Here is a 23,011-nt window from a genome sequence, read left to right as displayed (position 1 = left end):
AAATGCCTTAAAGAACATTAAATCAACAAGGACCGTCTCCTGTGTCCAAGTGAGACCTCTATGTCCCAGCCAGTACCATGAAGGTTGCTGGGACCAGCTGAACCTCCCCCAGGGGGTAGCTCAGGGCAGCTCACAGCAGAAGTGGATGAAGAAACCAATCCAGTAAGGGTGCTCCTCTGCTGAAGCATCCCCTTGCAGCTTCAGGGTTTAGTAATCGGCTGAGAAAGTCAACACGCTTCAAGGCTTGCAGTGACAGTAAGTGGAGTGGCTGGCTGCCGAGCATCTGGTTTCAGAAAGGCATCCATCAGCTCTCTGAAAACACTGCTCGAATTCCTCCTTGGTCGGTCCCTAGGAGAAGAGATGCCTTTGAAGGCATAGTTTATGGAGCTGAAGGGTTTGTATACGAGGATCATCAGTAACTTAATTACAGCTCAGCTTTCCCACTGGAAACAGCCTCAAGAACCTCAGACAAGATAAATTATACACATGCTCCTTTCATCGGCACAAAACTTCTCATCTTCCTGCCACTCCCACTGCTCCAAGATTACCAGAGAGGCTGTAGATCGTCAAGCTATATCCCTTGCCAAAAGTCATGGGAGCACCTTCTGTTTTACTAGGCATCTCGTATGTCCCAGCACATCACAAGTTGCCCTCCTACAGCCTCTTTTGCACTTCCACTGTTTGCTTTGGATCCGGCCTGCAAACTTAAACATTACTAGACAGAGGAGATTATGTTTACAAGATCTCTGGAGGTGACCTCCTTCCCTGCCTGCATCTGATGGAGATTAAAAATTCCTCGCTCTGTTTGCCTTCATGATGACAGCCTTGCCCTTGCCCCAGACACATCTGTACAGGCAGGTTTGGTTTGCCCAAAGCTCCAGTTTTGAGCCCATGGACAAAGCTAGGTCCACCACTGGTGCCGCTCGGGGAGCAGCTGCAGAACAGGCCCCCCCGTGCCCTGTGCTTCACAAGTAAATCAAATGGGGTGGCTGGCTTTTATACACAATTAATTCAGGCCGTTGGGCTCTCACACACAGCAAAAGTTTTGCGCCTCCATGGCAATGAATGTGTCCAAATTAACTATAAAACATGGTTTTCTTAAATGGGCACTATTTCAAGGAATCCAAAGCAGCTGGCATTGAGAATCCGTGTATATGGCATTTAGTGAATGTGCTCATGGTTGAATTTGAGCTGTGAGGGCCAAGAGAAGCAAGCTGATTGCATTCACACCACTGCATGCTCCTGATCTGGGTGGCAGACACCCCCCTTCTCTTGGGCAGAGGAGCAGAGCCCCTATATCATCAGACTTACTTCAGTCCTCCTAGGACACCACAGAGCCCAGCAAAAGATGCAAAACCATTGGGAATCTGTCTCTGGACCTTGAAATGGTTCAGTTTTTAAAGCTGTCAGTGCCAGGCCAGTATAGGAGGCCAGAAAGACTGCACATCCCTTCCAGCCCCTGGGCAGGCTGGGGATGGAGCCTGGAATGACTGTCCTGGGGAAGGGAAACAGCCATTTCCAAATAATGCATCCTACTAAACCACTGCGACTGGAAAATTTAAGAAAAATCATCTTAGAGCAAGTGGTTTTGCTATTGAAGTGTATGAAGAAAAAAGCACTTCTGTGAGGGTGAGTAAGTGTGGGGTGTGAGCTTAAAATTTAAAAACATGTTGAAATGTGTTTTCTGCCTTGGCCACACTGGCTCAACATTCAAGAAGTCACTGGCTGAAGCTCACCACAGGGAATGTGCCAAGAGTGGGAATTTCCATGTTGACCTTTAACGGCAAAGATGTTACAATCTTCACTGCCTGCATCAGCTTGAAAGAGTGGCCACTGCTGCAAGCACCACGAGCTCCACTTCTGGTGCCCTCCATCCATCTCCCACACAGCCTGAAGGTTGGAGGAACGTGGTGAGCGGGATACATTTATTTCTCATATAGGTGTGACAAGAGTCATCTCTCAACGTCCACCTGGAGCACCAGAGATGGGAAACCACTCCATCCTCTTTGCTCAGGACACCACCTGAGAGGAGCCCCAGGGCAATGTGGCAGCAAGCCTTTTGGTGATGGTGACCCAGAGCTGAGGTTTGCAGCATGCAAAGTGCTACCTGGTGCTCATATGTTGCAGCAAAATGTGCTGCCCATTTCCAGTCTCAGCTATCCTACGGTCGCACGCAGTGCTGATGTGGTTAAGCAGTCTCTATGCTATGTAAGATCATGCCTGCAGGAAGCCTTCTACCACTATGACAATTATGAACCTAGTTTCACTTCCCAGTTTCATTTCCAAGATAAAAATGTGTCCTCAGGGAGGGTGTGTTTCCAGACACCTCTCACCAGCAGAAGTCTCATGTGTAGGACATTACCCTGGACTCTAATGCCCTTGACCCTCTGAGTTTGCGTGTTCTCTATTAAAGCTGGTTTGTGAAGCCAAAAGACATAATGTTCTCCAAACATAACAAGAGATGTTTTCTTCTGTTCTCATCCTTGAAATGAGACAAGCTTAGATGTTTAAAAGATCCAGATCTAATTGGGAAATTAAATGCTCCCTCTGAATTTGATAACATACTTTCCAGCCAGCTCTTGATTGTTGGGGGGACTAACACGAAACACATGTCAGGGAGGCTGCAGAAACATGCTGTGAGGGTGTAGCAGTGGAAAGCCATGCTTCTGGCGGGGGAAAGCAGTCCTCAGGCTGAGTTTGGACTAGTCTAGGATCCAGCAGGGCAGGAGCCATGGACTGCACCACTGATTGGAGGCATCCTCTTCCCAAGGAGGCCACCAAGTGGACCAGGACCTACAGCCTAGCTGGTCCCTCTGTCTCTTTTCATGCCCCAAAACACATCTACATCCACTGCCACGCCCTGGCTGGGCTGCACATCTTGCCGCCACTCAGGCGGCTTTTAGCAGGACATCTAACCATCCCCATTTCACCCCAGCTGCCTCTGATTCTCCCCTCAGCTGCCTGCCATCCCCTCTGCCCTCACCCCAGCACCGCACACACCTGGCTTGGCAGCCCGACACCAGCGCTGTGTCTCACGGCTCCGGTTCCCGAGTGGGGTTGTTGCGGGCAAGCAGGAATTGGGATAGCAGCTTCTGGCAGACACTTCCAGCCTCTGAACCCCATTTCATTCCAGGCTTCCTGACAGCAGGCTGCAAAGTGGGACCCTGCGGTTGCCAAGTGCTTCGTGGGACAGCCTGTCTGCCCTCTGCGATAACTGTCTGCCTTTTAGGAATTGCACTGACAGCTGCTGCACCAAGAGCTCTGAAACTCAATGCACTAAAAGCTCTGTCACTAGGCCTTTTGATAGTGGTTTTCCTAAAGCCCCCTAATTCTGGGGACCACAAAATCATGCAAAAATATCAGCTTTCTTTTGAAAGAAATAAAAATGATCCCAGATTTTATGGAGGGGGAGAAAGAGTTTAAAAACAAGCCCCTCCCAAACTCCCTTTTTTCCCCCACTTTCTAGAATATTAAATTGATGTGCCTACCATATAAGAAAAAAAAATATCCTCATGATTTTTAAGCTAGTTTCTTGGTTTCTGAGCACTCAGGTGGTGAAAGGTCATACTGCATTTTGTTCCCATTAAGTCAAACCACTTATTTTTGCACCTTCATGCTCACCTCCAGGCTTTGGGTCAGGACCTTCAAAATGCTGTGCTTTTGTCATTTTTGGTTTCTTGAACAACTAGTTTGAAAGAAACCCTCAAAAACCCCACAGGAAAACCAATTAAGAGAAATAAGTTATGGCAAGCAATTTCTAGATTCCCCGGTGCCATCCCTTTAACGAGCTCTGGCCGCTGTGCCCATCACCCGGAGAGCCCCGACACAGAAGCCACATGTTTGTACTCCCTAGGGGTGGATGCATCAAAACATCTGCTTATGAGATAAGAAGAAGTTAAACCCTACTGACACAGGACACTGCTTAAGTATAATTTTTGTATCAGACCAGCCAACCTCCCAGCAAAAGTGCCTGACGCCTGCAGGAGAGGCTCTGTGAACAGCATATTTTGAGTGTGAGGAGGAAGGGCAGCAGAAGAGGCTTTGAACATTTGGAAAATGTAGACCTTTCCGTTTGGGAAAGGGCTATGGTAAGACACAGTGCCTGCTTAGGCAAATAAATCATTGACTTCCCCACTAATCTCTTTCTGTGACTCAAAGCAGTGAGTGCTGCACATCAAGAGGCCAGGCAAGGCGGGGCAGTCTGCCTGCGGCACAGCTCAGGTTGCGGCACCATCCTGTTGCCAGATGGTCAGCACCAGTAGAAAGTCAGGGAGAGGTTGGGAAATTTTCAAACTGGGGATGGGCTTAGGATCCGTTCCCTGGGTCAGGCCAGTCTGGCAGGCAACACAAGAGTGGCAGGTTGGCAGGAGCATTCCCAACTCCTGGAGCCTACGGAGCATAACAACCTCCTTGTGAAAATGAGGTTACTATATAAACACAGACAGACAAACATCAAGGGTCCAAGGTTTCTGTGTAAACTGAAATGCATCCACCGCCCGCTTCCATTCACACCAGAAGAGAGCTCACCCGTGCTCATTTATCCACATGCAATATTGAAACAACAAAACAAACACTAAGAGAGTAGTAATAAGTAAGTGTTGCTTTTCTGTATGTTATTTACACCAGACACCATGGAGCTGTGCATCTTCCCATTGCATTCATTTCAATGGATATTTATATTCAGAAGCATAGGGGTTTGGCAAAGAATCAACAAGGCTTTAAATAAGCCTTTATTTCAATCCTAGTGCTGGTTGAGCTCACCAATCATAAAAAATAGCATCAGAGATGCAGACTAATGAAACCAAAGGGAAAGAATAAACACGTTCTTGAGCTGCTAATTCAGCCGTGGGTACCACATGCTCCATCACCAGCTCCACATCACTGCCAGCAACCCCCACACTGCAGCGCTGCCATTACAAAAAATCCTTTAGCCCCCCAGTTTCTCACTCACTTGGGAACTTCTGGGTTAAATGAGAACTATGCAGGGAAAACGGGGCTTTGGAAACTGCTGTCTAATGAAGGCACTCAAAAGCAATCCAGGCCAGGCGGATTTCCTGCAGCAGCCCTGGCCAGCCTTTCCTCATTTTCCTTCTGTCTGCTACAGAAGTGGGGATGAAACGCAATCATGAGATATGGCTGATGATCCACCAGAAAGCCAAAACGGGCAGTGAGGAGTCATTTCCTGAAGATCTAAAGCTGCGTTTCTTAAAATAAAGCCTTCCTTTTTTTTTTTTTTTTTTTTTTTCTCTTTTAATGTAAGCTCAGCACTCCACAAATCTCTTGACTTTTGCTTATGTTAGCGCCTCAGACGAGCCTGCCACACGTGGCCTTTTGGATGGAGACCCAGATCTGGGAATTGGAGCTTTTAGGTCCTGCTGCCGACGCTGCTACCGATGCAGGGAGTGATATGGATTGAGGACTGCTGCCAGATCCTCCCAGAGATGCAGTGCTTCATCCTGAGCAGGGGCAATTGGGATGGGTGTGCCGGTTCCCTTTGAGCCACGGGTCCAAATACCATCCCACCAAATTGGACACATGATCATCCTTGGCTTTGTCACCCCTTAAGCACCTGACATGGAAGGCACTGCAGAAACTGCTAACAAATCATATTATTCTTTGAGCCAGATAGGAAGGTGTGTGTGTGAATCCTCTGGCTTTTCCCCTTCCTGTGTTTCCCTCCAATCCTCTAACTCAAAAAGGGCTCTGTACCACTGTCCTTTTCTATCGACCTACACCCCTTCTCATGCAGGCATTTATTGGGTGTCCCATGGGATGCACCAACACCTCTCCTACCACAGTGCTCCTCTCTCCAGTTAACTCTGGCCCTCTAGCAGATAACACCTACTCGCAAAACCCCCTCAGTGCAGCTCCCCCAATATGTTTCCTCTCTCCCCAGAAAGCCTGACAAAGAAAACTGCTTGGCAAAGAGCAGCTTCCACTTGGCTTTCCCAACCCTGCCCAGATAACACCAACACCCATGGGTCCAACAACCCCCTTATAAACTTCTTGGCCCATCTCTTTGCCCGGGTCTGCTTATACAAGTCTGTATTTAGCCTTCAGCTTTTGTCACCATGAAGGTTCTGGAATATTCAGAAACACAAGGGGACATATGGGGAGCATGCAGTTAGATGAAATGTGGATAAAGGGCCTGAGAAAAGCTATAGTCTGCAACCCTTCCACTGACGCCTGGTGCCTCCAGGAAGGACAAACTTCATCCTCCCACTCCAGTGCCTGAGCAGGCTCCTACCACCCAAAAAAACCCTCCAGATTTGTTCTTAAAATAAAACTTGGCTCCGAAACAAAGCTGCACGATCCCAAATGCCTGAACTCCAGGGCCAGATTCTATGGTTCAGGTCCATCCTTCAAATGAAAAGCAGGCTAATTCCCACCCTGCTGAAGCCCAAGTGGGCTGAATGTCCTTTCAGCTGGACCTCGTTAAGAGGAGTGGGCTCTGGAGCAGAGATTGTTTCTCTAAAATCCAGTGCCATGGGAGCCTTGCCCAGTTCTGTGTTTGGATGCAAACACATAATCTGATGCAAGTTCACCAAAGGTCCAGGGTTTTGGAACAGATTTCTCCTTTCTCAAAGAAGCTGGAAGAAGTCAGAATATCATTCAAAATAAGACAAAAAAAGAAGAGAAAGAACAAACCCGCAGCCTGTGCTGCATTTCCTTTTCAGGCCAATCATTTAAACTCAATTTTTTAAGCCAAACTGAGCAAAAAGTCACAAGTTGTCAGTGCACTTCAACAAGAAATGCAGAGACCCAGAATTTTACTTACCTGCTGGTTTGAGGCTTTCATCTGCCTCTAAACCCCAAATACAGTATTCATTTCCAAATGTTTATTTCTGTTAATTACTATCATCAGAAGGATCAAATGAAAATTCCAAACTCAGTGGGATGTCAGCCATAAAGGCAGATCATTTAAGTGAGTTTGTTCTAAGACCATCTTCTCTCTTTGGGGAGCAAGTGGGCAATGAGCTGTGTTTTCAAAGTTCATCTTGTTTTTATTTTGGAGCTTTGTATTTTCTGAGGTATGGGGTTTCCTGGCCATGGGAGGGGGTGGCTGCAGCAGGACAGGGGCATTTGGGTATGTGCATGCACCATCAGGTGACACCTCGGGTTGTGACCCACACGCTGTGCCACTTTAAGAGCAGAGACCCACAGACGGAGTTCTGGCTCCCATAAAGATGTCAAAGACATCACTTCTTTATTCTTTAATTCTGCCCTGGCATTTAATGCCTCATTAGCATGCATTAACACTTGCAAAAGGTCCGCTCAAAGCCAAGGAGAAACCCCAGTGAAAAGAGGCAGGAACAGCAGCACTCTGTGCGGGTTGGTCCTCCGAGGAGCTGCTGCCAGATTTGGAGAGAGCTGCAAGACTTTGACAGCAATGAGGGCCCGGGCAGGGGAAAGGAGGGGTAAGAAAAGGCAGCCTTGACCTTTCATGCCAGGAATGGAAACGCTACTGAAGGAATACACGATACGCTGCGGAAAGAAAGTCCAACTCCATTGTTGCTTCAGTGTGACCAACACAAACCCTTGGCGTGAGGAAAGGCAGGCAGGGTATACCTGCTGCCAGAAACAGGCAGATGAAGAATAAACACAGCACTGAGCAGAAACATAAATGGAAGTATCATGTGTGTTCCCATGAGAAATCCATGCAAATATCATAAAATATCTTGTGTTGGAAGGGACCCATAAGGATCATTGACTCCAACTCCCAAATAACTGATAATATTTAACAGGCAATATTGTAACAGTAATGCCTGGTGGTGTAATACCTAATACTGAATTTATTTATTGTGAAAGAAATCCAGAGGAGCATATACATTAAGTACAGAGCATTCTAGCTAAGAACCACCCACCTGCACTGAAATACAGCCACTTCTGCCCTGAAACACAGCAGCTGCACTGGGTAACACGGGAGGTCATTAGCAGAGCAGTCAGGGGGGCAACCAGGCATTTTTACATGCTTCAGCTATAAGCACTTTCCATGCTTTTGCAGGTCATGGCCTGTCTGTGAGGGTCACCCCATGTCATTTGCCCCAGCCCAGAAGTCATCTGAACCCCTTGGGATCTTCAGCCTTTTCAATGGGCACAGAGAAGGATGGGGATGTGCACGCTCCGGGAGGAGAGCAGCACATGTCTAGGATTAAACTGGAAAGAGAACAGAAACCAGATTAAAGGGGAAAAAATAAATTTGGAGAGGAAGCAGAAGAGAGAGATTGAGGAAGGGTGGAGTTGGTGCCCCGGGGGGAAGCAGCAGGGAGTTTTCAAGAGCCTTCCAGGACTGGACATGTGAAGAAACAAATGCACTGTGTCACCCCCATGCTCCTCCAAAAGGCCACTGAGGATTTGCGTGAGACTTCATGACGATGAAATTTGGGATGCAAAACATCTCCTACCTGGCTCTCAGCCCATCTCTTCACCAGGGCTATGAGCCACAGCTCCTGGGGATAAGCACACCCAGAACAACATGGGACACACAGCTGAATTTGGTAGCTTAAGGCAGAGAGACCTGCAAAGAGTGAAGGAGCTGTCAGGACCAAGAGGTTGGCTGCACAGGCACCAGCAGGACAGCATTAAGGATGGGTCCCTTCCACAACAGCGGTTTACAGGATGCCCATCTCTCTTGATTTAGGACTGCCAAGAGAAGGGAGGGTGCACCCGAGCCAAAGCCTGTCTGCATGACCCAAAAAGCCTGCATTGGTAGAGGATGTGTTTTAAATAAAAATCCTTCTGGCTTCTCTGTTACAAATCAAATAACAAACAGTCCACTAACACATGGTGACAGGCATCAAGCATCAGTGTGAGTGCCCCCATTTCTCTGTCTCCCCACAGTCCTCTAAGATAATAGTGGTTGATACTTGGGAACCACTTGCTTGCAAGGCAAATTCAAACACTGCTAAAGAGGGATGCTAATGCCAGCCAGCTGCATGCACAGCTCCTGGGAAGCCTCTCTCTACCATTTTGAATTATCTGGGAGCCCAGGGCTGGGCGTCCCTGCTTTCCATTAGAGAAGGTGCCACCCCAACGCGTGGTAAGATGCAAGTGTGGGGCACTGCAGGCTGCGCACAGCAGGTGAGCACATCTCATACACGTCCCTGTGGTTTCTCATCCTCTTCACGCTGTGTAAAGAGCAGACAGTTTCTCTGTGACATCCCCCATTAAAAGTTAAGAGGTTTCAAGAGATGCTCTCAGAGCTCGCTGCCCCCATGCCAAACACGGCCCTGACTCAGCCTTTCGGGAAGGCACTGCAGGAAGCAGCCTCGTCTGACCCCTGGGCTTGGCCACCGGCTCCTGTCACCTGACTGAGACCCAAAAGCCACATCCCACACATGATGGCAGCAGCAGGCTCCTCCATAGGTCCTTCCCCACCTGTGGAAACATTTTCCAAATCACCGCTCGAGCAATCGCACTCTGCTTCCCCAAAATGTTGCAGTGGCACTGCAGCCTCCACACTCTGCAGAAGGTCAAGCAGGAATATCAACTGACATCAGAAAAGATCTGTTTTATACAAACATGCTTTGGGAAAAAAAAAAAAAAAAAAGGAGTAGTTTTTTCTGATTTGGGACTCAGATGCTGTCATGCAGACAAATTACTTTGGACACATGGCCAACAGCATCCTCGGGGAGCTTGTACACAGGGTGAGAATGGCTTTGGTCTAAGCCACATGAAGGTGAATTCAGCTGGCTGCTCTTCCAGTTAATCCCCTTCACAGCCCTCAGCCCTCCCTGCCCCACCTGACCTGGTCCACCTTACATTTCTTTAGGCTGACCCCCAAGATGGGAATAAATGGAGTTAACCTAAACCTTACCTTTCTTTACACTGATACACATGATAAGAGTGGAACATGCCCAGCTTCACAGTTTAACCTCGAAAAAGGAAGAGGACAGTGGAGGTCCCCCATTTGATTAATTTCTCATTAAATGCTTGTAGTCTATTCTTGTTGAAGCCAAAATGTTTCACAGGTGGAGAGGGGATGTAAGCTGGAGAGGGGATGCCCACCCACCAGTGATGCCATACATGGGCACTCCAGTCTCAGTTCATCACTGCTACAGGACACAGCAAGTCAGGGGCTTATTTTTCCCGTCTTATTCAGGGATTTTTTGTGAATTTTATTTTTGTTTTATGTTTTCTTCTCAGGTGCACAGATGTCTCGGGGCAAAGACTTTGGCTGAGCAGCTTCTGCAGGCAATAAAAGCCAAGGCCGAATGGAATACAGCAAGGAGAAAGGTTTTGAGGAAGCTCTAGGATAAATGTGCAGCCTGACTGAGTCTTGACCACATCTTAAAAAAGAGATGCTATCACAGTGCCATCTCCTCATTACTTATTCTGGCCATAAGGTCCCCCTGGGCTATGCAGCAGCTCTGTAGGCAGAAGACTGCAAGATGCCTGAAACCAGATTTGCTGGCTGCTAAGAAGAAGCGACGGTCACCCTGTGCCCCACACAGCATGACAACATGCTTCTGTTTTCCAGCCCAACATCAGCTGGTTTTTATTTCCCTGTCCCCTACCTGCTCTTTGGTGTGGAAAATAGACACTCGCAGTCCTATAACCCACCCTAATGGAAAAGGGGTTTGGCTCAGAGGATTTAGTGGGTTCAGCTCACCCCAAACTGCTCTCGCATGCCCTGTAGCCCTGACAACACACACAGCTGCTGCCTGGCCCCCCATGAGCCCCCCACCTGCTAATATCTGGGACCACTAATGAAGCAACCAGCACTGTGAGGTTGCACCATGGGGACCTGAGTTGACACTGCATCCTCTGTCGCTAAAATACAGCCTCAAAAATGCTGGTAGACGTGTGCTCCCCATCCTCCCCCAGACCAGGGAGCGGATCAGGAGTGACCTGTGGGGCAGCCACCGCAGAGACGGAGTCACATCTCCACAGCTGAATGGCTCACAGTTGCACAAGCACTTAGCAACAACTGAAGGATTATTTTTAACTTCCACATATTATATGGTCCTTTTGTCTCTCCCCTTCAGATCCTTTTTTACTATGCAGTGCTCAAATTCCACCTTTTTACACAAACTAAATAAAAAATACCCCAAATCAAAAATCTAAAAATAACAAGACTTGACATGACTTAAAAGAAAACATTGCAGATGTGGTTTAGGCTGTGTTCCCTATCCTCTTTCTGCCACAGGCCACAATCTTCCCTTCTGGCAGGGGCTACATTTGCTTAATGACACCTTCGCCTTGGCATTGCCACAGGCAGTGGGCACAGGCAAGATGCCCTTCTTCCCCAAACCACGTTCAACTCATCACCTGCAACTTGGAGGTTAATAAATCAACTACTACCCATTTCTTTCTTAACAGCAGCTTCTGGTAAAAGCTTACACACTAGGAATTAAAATAATTAAGACAAGAAAAAATTGTTAAAGCTGGATCACCTTTGTTCTCACATCTGAGTCTTCAGATGCACACCAGCATCTTATGTGCAGGCACTACCACTGGGTAGGTGAATAATAACTACAAAAGTAAGCGTAGAAAAAAGTATTTCTATAAGATGTGTCCATGGGCACAGTGATTTGCATGGTAACAGGCCCCGCCAGAAACCCCAGGGTGAAGGCACCAGTGGTACCATCAAACCTAAGTGCTGCTCTCAAAGCATGGGGCTCTATTGCACAACCCAAAACAATGCTGTGCTGGCACTGGAGCTACCATCCCACCAGACCTCCTGCAAACCACTTGTTACGGTGCCTGGGATGGGGAACACCAAAAACAAATTGCAAAAGCAGGAGTGAGATTTATAATTTGAGGCTATGTTAAAACAAACAGAAAAGCCTTATCTCACTGGGCCTTAGTACAGGCTAAAACCTCACAGTGCTTCCCCACCTAATAAAACCAAGAAAGGGAAGCATTCAGAAATAAATACTGAGGACTTGTATGTCCTCAGCAGTTTTTGAAGTGGTTTCTGCAAGGCAGCTGGAATTGCATCACACATCAGCTTGGCTATTCTCTGCGACTGGGGATGGATTCTCAATGAGCTGTCACTTCCCAAATCTCATTTCAGAAGTGATTCTGACACTTGCATGTATTTGCAAATTTGACACCCAATGCTTTATTGCTGACCCAAGCTTTTCCTGTCACTGGAAGCCCTGTACTGGCAAGAGAGGCCAGACTCCTGGCTCCTACGCTCCAAGGCATCACCATTTTGCCATGCTTTAGTCATTGTAGCCAGTTAAGATGCTCACAGCTGTTTAAGAGCTAGAGAGAAGTTGAAGGGTTTGATTTACAATTGCAAAGTGTTTATCAATCTGATTTATTGTCTAATTCTTAAAAAAATGGAGAAAAACCACAAAAGACCTGATCCCACAAAGCTGCACCAACATTAGCAGTCTGTGTGTTGCTCAGGCAGTATGGATTTTTGGGACGAGATCCTTTGTGTTTTAGGGGGAGAAACAGCTTGCAGCGTGGCAAGTGCTCTTTACTTACTCTTCAGTAGTAATGTTCCTGTGCACAACCACAGCCCTGGGCTGAAGAGTGCAGAGATGACGCCCACATGGGGAGCTGGCTAACGGCAGTGATAGTTAAGAGGAAATTTCTCTAGAGACACCAAAGTAAAGATGATGCCATACTACTCTGCATCCACCCCTCTCCAAGAAAAAAATAGGTCTGCAGCACTGAAGCTAATGAAGCTTGGCCTCCGGCAAGCCAGTCTCTCTTCATTAGAGGCAAACATGTGACAACCTCACCAGGGCCTCTCCTCCTTCTTGCCACCTAGTTTTATGGGACCTTCAGGAATGCAATTAGTGCTGAGATGTTTCCTCTTTTGTCAAACTGCCTGGCAGGAAGCCAAGGGGTTCAAAAGGCACTGGTCTGCGCAGCCAGCTGTCCCTTCCCGAGCCTGGCTGCAGGCAGGAGGGCAGGCTGCAGGCAGGAGGGCTCTCTCCCACAGCCACCCACAGTTCAGAGTAGAGGCCCGAGCGATGTGCCGAAGGCCTCAATGCAAGAGGGCAACTTCTCCATCCAGAGAAAAACTGGGAGTGAAGCATTCAGGGGTTTGGGAAGCAGCTGCCTGCTTTGTTGGAGCGTGATGCTGTGGATAACACAGTTGCATCTCTTTTGGAGGAAAAGAGCACTTCTACAAGCCATCCCCAATGGCCCTTCCAGAAATTGGACTCTAGAGCTGGTGACTGGACTTGGGAAGCAGCGGAACAAATGTGACTTATTAATGACTAAGTGGCATCAACTAACGGTTGGATGCAACTTCAATCAACATTTACGTGTTATAAATGACCCCTTTTCCTCCCCATCTCACAGAGGCAGGAGGGACATTAAACCTCCCACTAAGAGGAATTAAATACTTGCTTCTCCTTTAGACTATCTTCCACCCAAAATCTGCTTCTCCACTTCACAGGGGGCTACAAAAGGACAGCAGCCATATGCAGCACTGTCTGCAGTCAATCTCTTCTCTCAAACACTGACAAAATAAGGTGCCAATATTTTTAAATGGACCCAAGAATGAAAACGCTTTTGCTGACCAAAGGACTAAGTACCAAGAGACAAGAAGTTCAAAGTTCATTTCAGACTGTTTCAATCCTACTGTGGCTTTCACCAGGAATATGGGATGCCTGAGCACAACCTGCCTCCCAGCCCTGTGTCATGGTACTGACTCAGTGGGTCAGCTTTTCTCCAGATCATAAAAGGAAGAAATGCCCAGTCTCGCTGATGATGGGCTCACGGTGCCACGCAAAAAGCAGAGCCATGTACATGCAAATCTGTTTGCATGTGTGTATTTTTTACTTCTCAGCTTGGAAAACTGTGCTTTCCTCCTTGTGCTCCCCAAAACCTGGGCTTGGGTTGGACTGGCTACTTTCCCACCTTCTCTGTCCAGGACAGGCACTCAGAGGTTCACAATACCATCTTGTTCAACAGCTGGGGCAGGTGTAAATGTATTTAATGGGGAGGACCACAGCCCATGTGCTAAAACTGAGGTTGGGTTCTTCTGGGGTGAAAAACACTGTTCAAAATACAGTCATCCAAAATGCACCGAGAGGCATTAAGTGTCTTCTACACTACCAGAAGATTCATACAGTATAAATAAAGCCCTTGACAACAGCGATGAGTTCCCCTCACAGGTCCACGCCAAGCAACTCCCAACCAAGGATGGAGATGACAACAATCTGCAGCAAAATGACAGCTCCTGATGCACTGCTTATTTGGTTTCTGTGTTTGCTAAAACTTGATGGTCTCCCCTCACGATGGGACTCAGCCTGCAAGAGTGGTGGGCACCAGAATGCTGTGGCCTTTCATGGACAGACATTGTGCCCAGGAGAAGACAGAAGGATGGCAGGTTGTCCTTTCTCCCCCTTAAAGGAATAAAAGCAGTGATCATGCCTCAGGGGACATCCTGCACCCAAGGCACAACCCAAACTTCCCTGGCTGGCAAATCTACATGTGCTGATGGGATGTTCAGCACTGAGCTAAACGCACACTCTTTTTCAAGAAGGCCCTATTTGTAGGGAGGAGAGAGCACAGAAGCATGCTGGAAGTCACCAGAGATGCTTGTATAGAAGAGGGCTGTTTGTTAGGTGCAGCTTTGGCCACAGCTCCACTGCACAAGCTCAGACACTTTTGGTGGGCTGGTGAAGCCCCAAGCCTCTTGGGCTGACAAAACCATTTCAAAATGTTGTGTCATTGCACAGCACTTGCTACAGCTCAGACTTAGCATCGTAACTGCTGGAATTAAAAAAACAAAAAACCCAAAACAAAAAACCCAAAACAAAAAGCCAACAAACCAACAGCAGTAGAAATACCAGGAGGCATAGGGAAAACCACCCTGCCCCATGCAGCCATGCCAAACTCCATCCCACCCCTGGAGCAAAGAGGCCACTTGGCCTCAGCCTACCCTTTTATTTTCTTCCATAGCTATAAAAAGGACTTTTAAATGCCTTTAAAAATTCTGTCAAATCCCAAACCAGCTATGCTGCTCTTCCCAGCACAAGAAGCTCTCCACAGGGACAGAAGAAAGCAGGTGCAACATAAGACACACAGCTTGCTTTCCTGTGGAGTGGCAGAGCTCTGGCTCTCCTGATGAAAAGGAAATTTAAGAAAAGAAATGTCCTTCTCTTGCAGTACCAACCACTATACCAGCAACTTTGGCCCTCTCTTTATAGCATTGCTGCCCTGCTTGCTAGTAAATACACTCTCTTTCGGTGGAATGATACTATCAGAGCAATATGGTCATATAGAGAACCCTCAGGCAGTACTGCTCTTAATTACTCCACAGCTGAGTTTTTTTCCCCCCATCTACTTTCAAATACTTTTTTTGTGCTTGCACATCCCTCTTTCAGCTCCTGTATCAGTAGGGAGAGCCTCAGCCCTCCCAGTCTGGGGCAGTCGCTGTGGGATGGGGTACTGGCCTTTTTCACTGCTCTGCAGTGGGGAGCCCCAGGGCAGCGCCAAAAGCAGGGTATCGCCTGCCCCATATTGAGCAGTGCCAAAGCATCACTAACTAAAAGAAAACAAGCATGATCATCCTCTACCTGCCTAGCAACACAACCATCTCAAACAGCCAGAAACTTGCAACCAAAACGTGCCCCATCACTTACTGCCCAGCTCAGAAAAAGGCACAGCAAGATAAACAACGGAGAAAAAAACCACCACTTCCCTAGAGAAAACATGAAAAATACCTATTTTTCCAAGCTTACACTTGTTTCAAAAATTTTGTTCCAGATTTTCAGTCAAGGAAGCATTTTACTTGCTTAAAAGCTGGCAAATTTTAAAGAATAACCTTTTGCACAGCTCCTACTGTGGGAATTAGGTCTGAAGGCTAATCCAGGCAATTATGTACAAGGTAAATTATGTGACCTCAAATTGACAAGGAATTAAAGCCATTTTAGCAAACAGAGCTAAATAACTCCTCTATTTTTGCTTAAGCAAAGATGACTGGCTACATCTTTCCCAGTGAATGACTTGCTTTCCCAGTGGGCAGAAAAATCTATACATAAAATACCTTTAGGAATCTTTAACACAGATTTTCTCTAATAAGTAACAGGCCAAGACACAACCTTTCCTTTCACCTGTGCTGCACCAGGGGATTATTTCAAATGCTTCATCTTTAAAAAAAGAGATATTTCTGCCTTCGCAAGTAAGGATCGCACACGTAGAAGAAATCCAACTGAAGAAGACACCAAAAAGCTTCAGAGGATGCGAGCCTGTGCTGGCTTATTCTTTCCTAGGAATATATTTCAGTGTGCAAGAAATGTGCATGGTTACATCAAAGTAACACCACCAAAGCCAAGCCTCTGCTCACCACTGTGGGACCTGGGCAGAGGACAAGCCTGTAAGGAGAGAGCCTTTAATGCTGGAAACTCAGTTCTGATGGGGATAGTGCACTTTTGGCTCATTAGTGTGGATGCACTGAAACCTCTCCCTTCTTTTTTCCATCAGAAAAAGAAAGGGAGCGCAGATCCAGAAACAGGGCAGATTTTGGCAGGCGGGACAGGTGCAGCCCCTCGCACGCCCTGCACACACCAGCCCAGCAGCCTTCCCCATTTCAGGGTGATTTCCCCATCCCCACGATGCAGAGGGCGCGAGGGAGGAAAAGCTCCTACCTGAGCAGAGGACTCCCTTGTACCTGGCACAGGAGAAGTCGTCGCACTCGCAGAAGGGCCCGTAGATGTTTCCGAACTCGCTCTCGTAGCAGAGGCACTGGTTGCAGCTGCACTCCCCTCTCCCGCTGCAGAGAGGTTTGCCCTCCGCTTCCCGGCACATGGCGTGGTGCATGTCCCCGCTGGCACCCTCCTCGCACTCGCACCGGGCCCCCAGGTAGCCAGCGTCACACTCGCAGAGCCCGCAGGCGTAGGTCCCATTGCCGCTGCACTTGCCGCTGGCCGGGGCGGCACGGCCGGTGCAGCCGCAGAGGCAGCTGTAGGTCACCGACACCTCCAGTGTGTCCCGAAAGCCGGCTGGCTTGATGGTGAAGGCGTGGGAGGTGTCCTCAGCGGGGCAGCTCCGTGCCTCCACGGCCACCTCGAAGGAAACCTAGGGGGGCAGGGTGAGATGTAAATTAACACACATGGCTCCAGAATGGCCACCAAGGCATCCCAGAAAGGAAGGCAGGAGAGAAAGGCAAATGTCCCGAGGAAAAGCCATGGAGCAATTCCCCAGAGTAGAGCCACACTCAGCACAAAGAGCTTTACTCCCAGGTGTGCAAAAAACCCCAAAATAATTGCCCATCTAGCGAGGGCATCTGCAGCTCAATGCACCGACATCTGTCAGTACCAGAAGGGGTTTGGCATCCTTAACATTTTAAAACTCTTTACTGTCAGCCATTAACAGTATTTTTTCCCATCAGGGACCACTGGAGAAGCGGGAAGGAATCTGACTATTCCCATGGAATAAACAGGGCAAAACTCTAGCAAATAGCCTGGGTTTCATGCTATTAAAAATAATAAACTCTGCTGAAACCAAGCACTATGAAGGATCTAATCCAGCACAAGGGCTCAAGCTGCCTACAAGATCATGATTTAGAAGGTTTTATGGGGATCCTGATCTGCACATAGAGATGTACATCAGTCACGCAGTCTCAAGCTTTCAGCATGCTGCTAACAGGCCGTTTTCGATGGATGCTTCTATTAAGACTGGATTCAGAAGTGTTATACATCATTATATGGTTACACATCATCCTCCTACTCATTTTCTCCTTGAGAAAAATCAAGACAGTCCTATGGCTGTTTGCCCAATTTAATCCTCCTATTTGGTGGGGTTCTTGGGCAAGCCAGCACTGCCCAGAGCTGCTGCTTAGCAAAGAGGATTAACCTTATTTCAAGAAAACAAGCCCCTTTCCTAGGCATCAGGAGGGAATGATTTTTTTCCAGACATTTGGGGACACCTTGAGCTCCCACTGCCTGCGTTGTCCCACATACCAAGGGGTCACATGCAGATGTGGCACAGCAGCAACCTCCAGCTCGGAGAGCTGCACCTCCAGGGAAACCTCCCTTGACCCCCTCCCATTTCCAAGGCCTGAAGCAATTAGGCAACAAACTCAAATTACAGAGGAGAAGGAGATCAGAAAGGGAGATAAGGGGATCAGGGTAATCCTGCTCCCTTTCACCTGCTGACACCCAGGCCCTAGGACTAAACCCCAGCAGATTAGAACCCAGTGCCAGCATTATTCTCTTTGAGGAAAACTTTCTTAGCAGGAGTCAGATCTTGATCCACATGGCAGCAATGGGACAGAGAACAGCTGAACAAGAGGGGATGGAGGGATGGGACCCCCACGATCCTGTAGCACATCTGCCTACACAGGCACCGCTTTACTTGGGTGCACTAAAATGGGAGAGGTACCAGTGTCAGCTCTCTGCTGCACCCACTGCCAAACCCCTTTACAGCATGAGCTGCCGTGGCTGGAGTGACCTTCCTGCTCATGCTAAAGCCCTGAGCACAGGATCAATCACCAGATTAATAGTGTTACCTTGGGGGCTCGGGTTTTGCTGTGGGAACAAGAAGGGCATGTGACTAGCATGGCAATGCTATAGGGATTGCTTTCACCTGCCCACCAGAGATCCAGTAAGGTCAGCTAAAAAAGCAGAGGCCACCTCCCTTTTTAACACTTGATAGAATAGAATCACAGAATGGTTTGGGTTGGAAGGGACTTTAAAGATCATCCAGTTCCAACCCCCTGCCATGGGCAGGGACACCTTCCACTAGCCCAGGTTGCTCAGAGCCCCGTCCAACCTGGCCTTGGACACTGCCAGGGAGGGGGCAGCCACAGCTTCTCTGGGCAACCTGTGCCAGGGCCTCGCCACATGTCATCTAAATGTACCCTCTTTCAGTTTAAATCCATTACCCCTTGCCCTATTGCTACATGCCCTTGTAAAAAGTCCCTCCCCACCTTCCCTGTAGCCCCTTGAAGTACTGGAAGGCTGCTATAAGGTCTCCCCAGAGACTTCTCTTCTCCGGGCTGAACAACCCCACCTCTCAGCCTGTCTTCATAGGAGAGGTGCTCCAGCCCTCTTCACATGATCCTTATTTGGTGGGGTAAAAATCCAGCTACTGTTGACTCTTTCAGACTATTTTTATATGCCTCAGCGCTTAGAGCTCTGGTATGTTTGCAGAGTGACTCTTCTCAAATAAGGCAATCAGGCTGCTAATGAACCTGCACCCGCGTCTTCATAGCAAAAGCCTGGAGGAGAGAGGGTTCCCCACTGGTTTGAGCCCTCCTGCCCAGCAACTCATTTATCTATATCAATATTCAGTTTAAACAAGCAAAGCTTAGCCTCTCTGGATTTTTATAAAAAAGCCCAGGGTGGATTATGCCATGTATACTGTTAACATTAAGGGGCAAACTATACCTTTAGTCTATGCTGCCATCCAATAACCCTAGGAACTCAACACACAAGAGGAGGCTTGCTGCCCTTCCGAGCACCCTGTCTTTTTTTGCAATACATCTGAAGTTTACCATGACCTCTTCACTCCAGGAAAGAAAAGTTTTTATTAGAATCATAGAATTACCGAATCATTTAGGTTGGAAAAGACCCTTAAAATCATCAAGTCCAATTGCCAAGTCCACGACTAAACCATGTCCCTAAGTGCCACATCTACACGTCTTTTAAATACCTCCAGGGATGGTGACTCAACCACTGCCCTGGGCAGCCTGTTCCAATGCTTGACAACCCTTTCAGTGAAGAAATTTTTCCTAATATCCAGTCTAAACCACCCCTGGCACAATTGAGGCCATTTCCTCTTGTTCTATTGCTTGTTACTTGGAAAAAGAGACCAACATTCACCTCACTACAACCTCCTTTCAAATAGTTGTAGAGAGCAATAAGGTCTCCCCTCACCCTCCTTTTCTCAAGGTTAAACACCCCCAGTTCCCTCAGCCACTCTACATAAGACTTGTGCTCTAGACCCTTCGCCAGCCTTGTTACTTTTCTCTGGACATGCTCCAGCACATCAATGTCTTGTAGTGAGGGGCCCAAAACTGAAGACAGTATTCAAGGTGTGGCCTCACCAGTGCCAAGTAGAGGGGTACAATTACTTCTCTGGTCCTGCTGGACACACTATTTCTGATACAAGCCAGGATGCTAAAACAATAACAAGAAAACCTTGACTATTTAATGGACCAGGAAAAGACCAGCAGACCACAGCAATAAAAATTTCGCAGGTAAGAGTGTGATGTGAATATCTGGAATTATAGGGGGAAAAAAAAGCCTATTCCTGACTATTGCATCCTCCTGCCTGATTGAGACCTTTTGGCTCAGGCTACTGTACACAAGATGCCTGTACTACCTCTTTCCTTACAGCTGACCTTGGGCTGACCTATACCACCCAGAGACACTTCCAGCAGAGCCACTCTCCATGGGTTTCTATATTCATGTGGTGCAGCATGAGGAGAGTAGAGCAAGATGAGCAAAGCTGTTTTCTATTGCCCTAGACCACTCATCGAGAGAGGTAAATAGCTGCACAGAGGGTGAAACAGCCTCTCCAGGGGACAGACCGGAAAACAGACTCACCGTATCTCCTATTTTGAGATCCCCACACTTTCTGAGCCCAGGATAGGACAACCCATCCTGACACGTGGCAGTGAAGGTCAAGCCAATGTCCTCAGGGCTGTCCCAGACTGTGAGCTCCACCTTGGACCGAATACTCTAGAACACAATGGGAAAGCAAACTGTCAGTTCCCAAAGGTGGGTGAGTTTCTTCTGGTTTGGTTTCTTCTCCTGATGTTTCCAGGGGGTGGCTAGGACATCTCTGCACCTATATGGAAAAAAATCACCCCTACACACACACTGACATTTGGGTTTGACTTAACCAGCTCAGGAGACGTCTGATAAATGCAACCAGACTCGAGCCTACAACCCCTGCAGGTGGCTTGTACCATCTAGGACAGGTATGTTGACCACTGTAGCTAGCATTGAAAAGATACAGATGCACAAGCAAAAGAAAGAAAACATTCTCAACCACAAATGGAGCATCTCCAAGCTGAACATCAGACCCTCACACACACATCTGCACCTCCTCCTCCCCATAAACCCCCCCTTCAGCAAAGCGCAAAGCCTGATTCTCCACTGGCAGTTGTCCTGTGATGTCCTGTGACAGCATAGAGAAGGTGTAAAACTGCACTAACTCTGTCCTGCTTTGTTGATTTCACCCAACTGGTCAGCAAAATGTATCTTCCCTTTTAGGAGAAAATGACAGACAAAAAGTACCCTTTCAGATGTGTCAGCTGAAAATGCCACCATGGGAAAAAATAAATGAAAATTCTCTTTCTTTGTGAAACTTTTCAAAGTGAAAAACGTTTTCCATCAGTGAGGCTTTGGTATGCTCCTAACCCCTTTCTTCTGCTTCTCATCTCTTTGCTCTGCTGCATACACAGACTCCTTAAATCAAAACAACATGAAGTTTATAAGTATTAATTTGGAATGACATTGTTTTGTTTAATTCTTCCAATGGTTGGAACTGACTTTTTGTGAGTGGTGTCCAAAAATGACAAAGGTTTTCAAAATGGAGCTTTTTATACAACTATATTCATTCTGCAAGGCCAGCTTGCAGCTCCATCCCTCTGCCCCTTGTTCCCAACCCTCACCAAAGTGGACAGATTAAGGAAAAGTGCTAATTCAGACCTCTTGCCAGTCCATGTAATAAAACCAGAATTCACACGCCAGCAAAGAGCTAACGCTTTTGGAACCATGCAGGAAATACATGAGTTTTGGCTGCATGAATCTAAACAGCCCTTGAGGAAAGAAAGGAATAATTTCCCATCTCTCTGCTGTAACAGAGGAGCCGTTCATGGGGTGGCATTTTGGAATGTAGAGAGCATCCACTACCTGTGAGCTGAATGCTCCGTGTGCCGGTAAAGCTGAGCATACTGTTCTGCTCAGAATTATCCTGTAGAAATTAGCTGTCACACTGATACACTCTCCCATCTTCCTGCCCAGAGAATCTCATCTGGGACACGCCAGAAGACAGGATACCAGGCATACCTGGGTATGACCTTGCGTGGACTCTTCCTATGTTCTTAGACAGATGTCAAGATCTCTTATTAGCTCTATATAGTAATGCTATTAGCCTAATTATAATGCTACTATTATTAGCCACTTTGCACTGTTACACAGCAACACCTTCTCACAGCACTACAGCCACCACTAAGGGCAACTGCAGGATTTTGCTGTGGTGTTGCTGGGTGGCCACCAAGCCCGCTGTGCTTTCAGGGCCGAGGGGAGGATGCTAGAGAAACCAAAAGGAAGGACCTGGCCCTGAGATGGAGCAACATCTCTGCTTGAAATAAAGCTGCCTGCTATAGCCCAGGGGAATTCAAAGAATGGATAATTTCAGTGTGAAAATAAGGAAATTCTGAACTGGCAGTGGCTCCAGGGATGGCTGATGTGAAGGCTACCTGCCACAGGAAACCCATTGGTGGTGTAATGAGAAATAGATCCAAAACCTGCCTAGACTGGGCTTAGGAAAGCGATTTTTAAACCAGCATCCCATTTGCTCCCTACAGTCCAAACACAGCCCATGTGCCTGAGCAGAGATCCCTCATGCCTTGACAGCCAGGGCACAGCTCCCTATAGAAGCCTTTCTGTCTCCCAGGCATGTTGAGATTTGGAGGAAGGGTTTTTTCCTTAGTGAGGGCAGAGAAAAAAGCAGTCCCTGTTCTCTTTTGCTTCACACTCTATGGGATGGAGGAGAGGTGGCAGCATGCTGGGGAGAAGAAAAAGGGAGATGGAAGATGAAGAGATGAGGGAAAAGGATCCTGGCAGTAACATAAGCCCCGAGCAAGTATGATGTATGCATCGGTGGAAGGACACAGATGAGAGAGGACCAGAGACAGCCAAAGCACTGAAGGGGAGAGGCTGAGTACAGGCCCAGGGCACCAGCCACTGACATCCTACAGGAGAAAACGGTCCCTGTTGCAGTTGAAAGGTTTCTCCAGGCTCAGAGTTTCCTTTCCGTGAATAATAAAAACAGCTCACTCCTACTTGGGAAACATAAATTTTAGGCTTCTCCTTCAGTCAGAATTTCCTCCTTCATTTCAGGAAAAAGACAAAGCTAC

General features: G+C 47.6%; 1 protein-coding gene across 1 annotated transcript in view; it reads right to left on the bottom strand.

Moving 5' to 3' along the window:
• The window catches only part of ITGB5 (integrin subunit beta 5), a 63,523-nt gene that overhangs the window by 8,412 nt on the left and 32,100 nt on the right, over positions 1 to 23,011 (bottom strand). Inside the window, exons 9-10 of the mRNA XM_074910273.1 lie at positions 20,469 to 20,603; positions 16,566 to 16,995 (exon numbers count right to left, since the gene is read on the bottom strand). Of these exons, the coding sequence (XP_074766374.1) occupies positions 16,566 to 16,995; positions 20,469 to 20,603 (565 nt within the window). The remainder of the gene's footprint in view (positions 1 to 16,565; positions 16,996 to 20,468; positions 20,604 to 23,011) is intronic.

The sequence above is a fragment of the Athene noctua genome, chromosome 7 (genome assembly GCF_965140245.1).
Source record: "Athene noctua chromosome 7, bAthNoc1.hap1.1, whole genome shotgun sequence".
In the NCBI taxonomy this organism is placed as follows: domain Eukaryota; kingdom Metazoa; phylum Chordata; class Aves; order Strigiformes; family Strigidae; genus Athene; species Athene noctua.
Note: the sequence above shows the minus strand (reverse complement) of the source record. Positions and strands in the feature narration are given on the sequence as shown.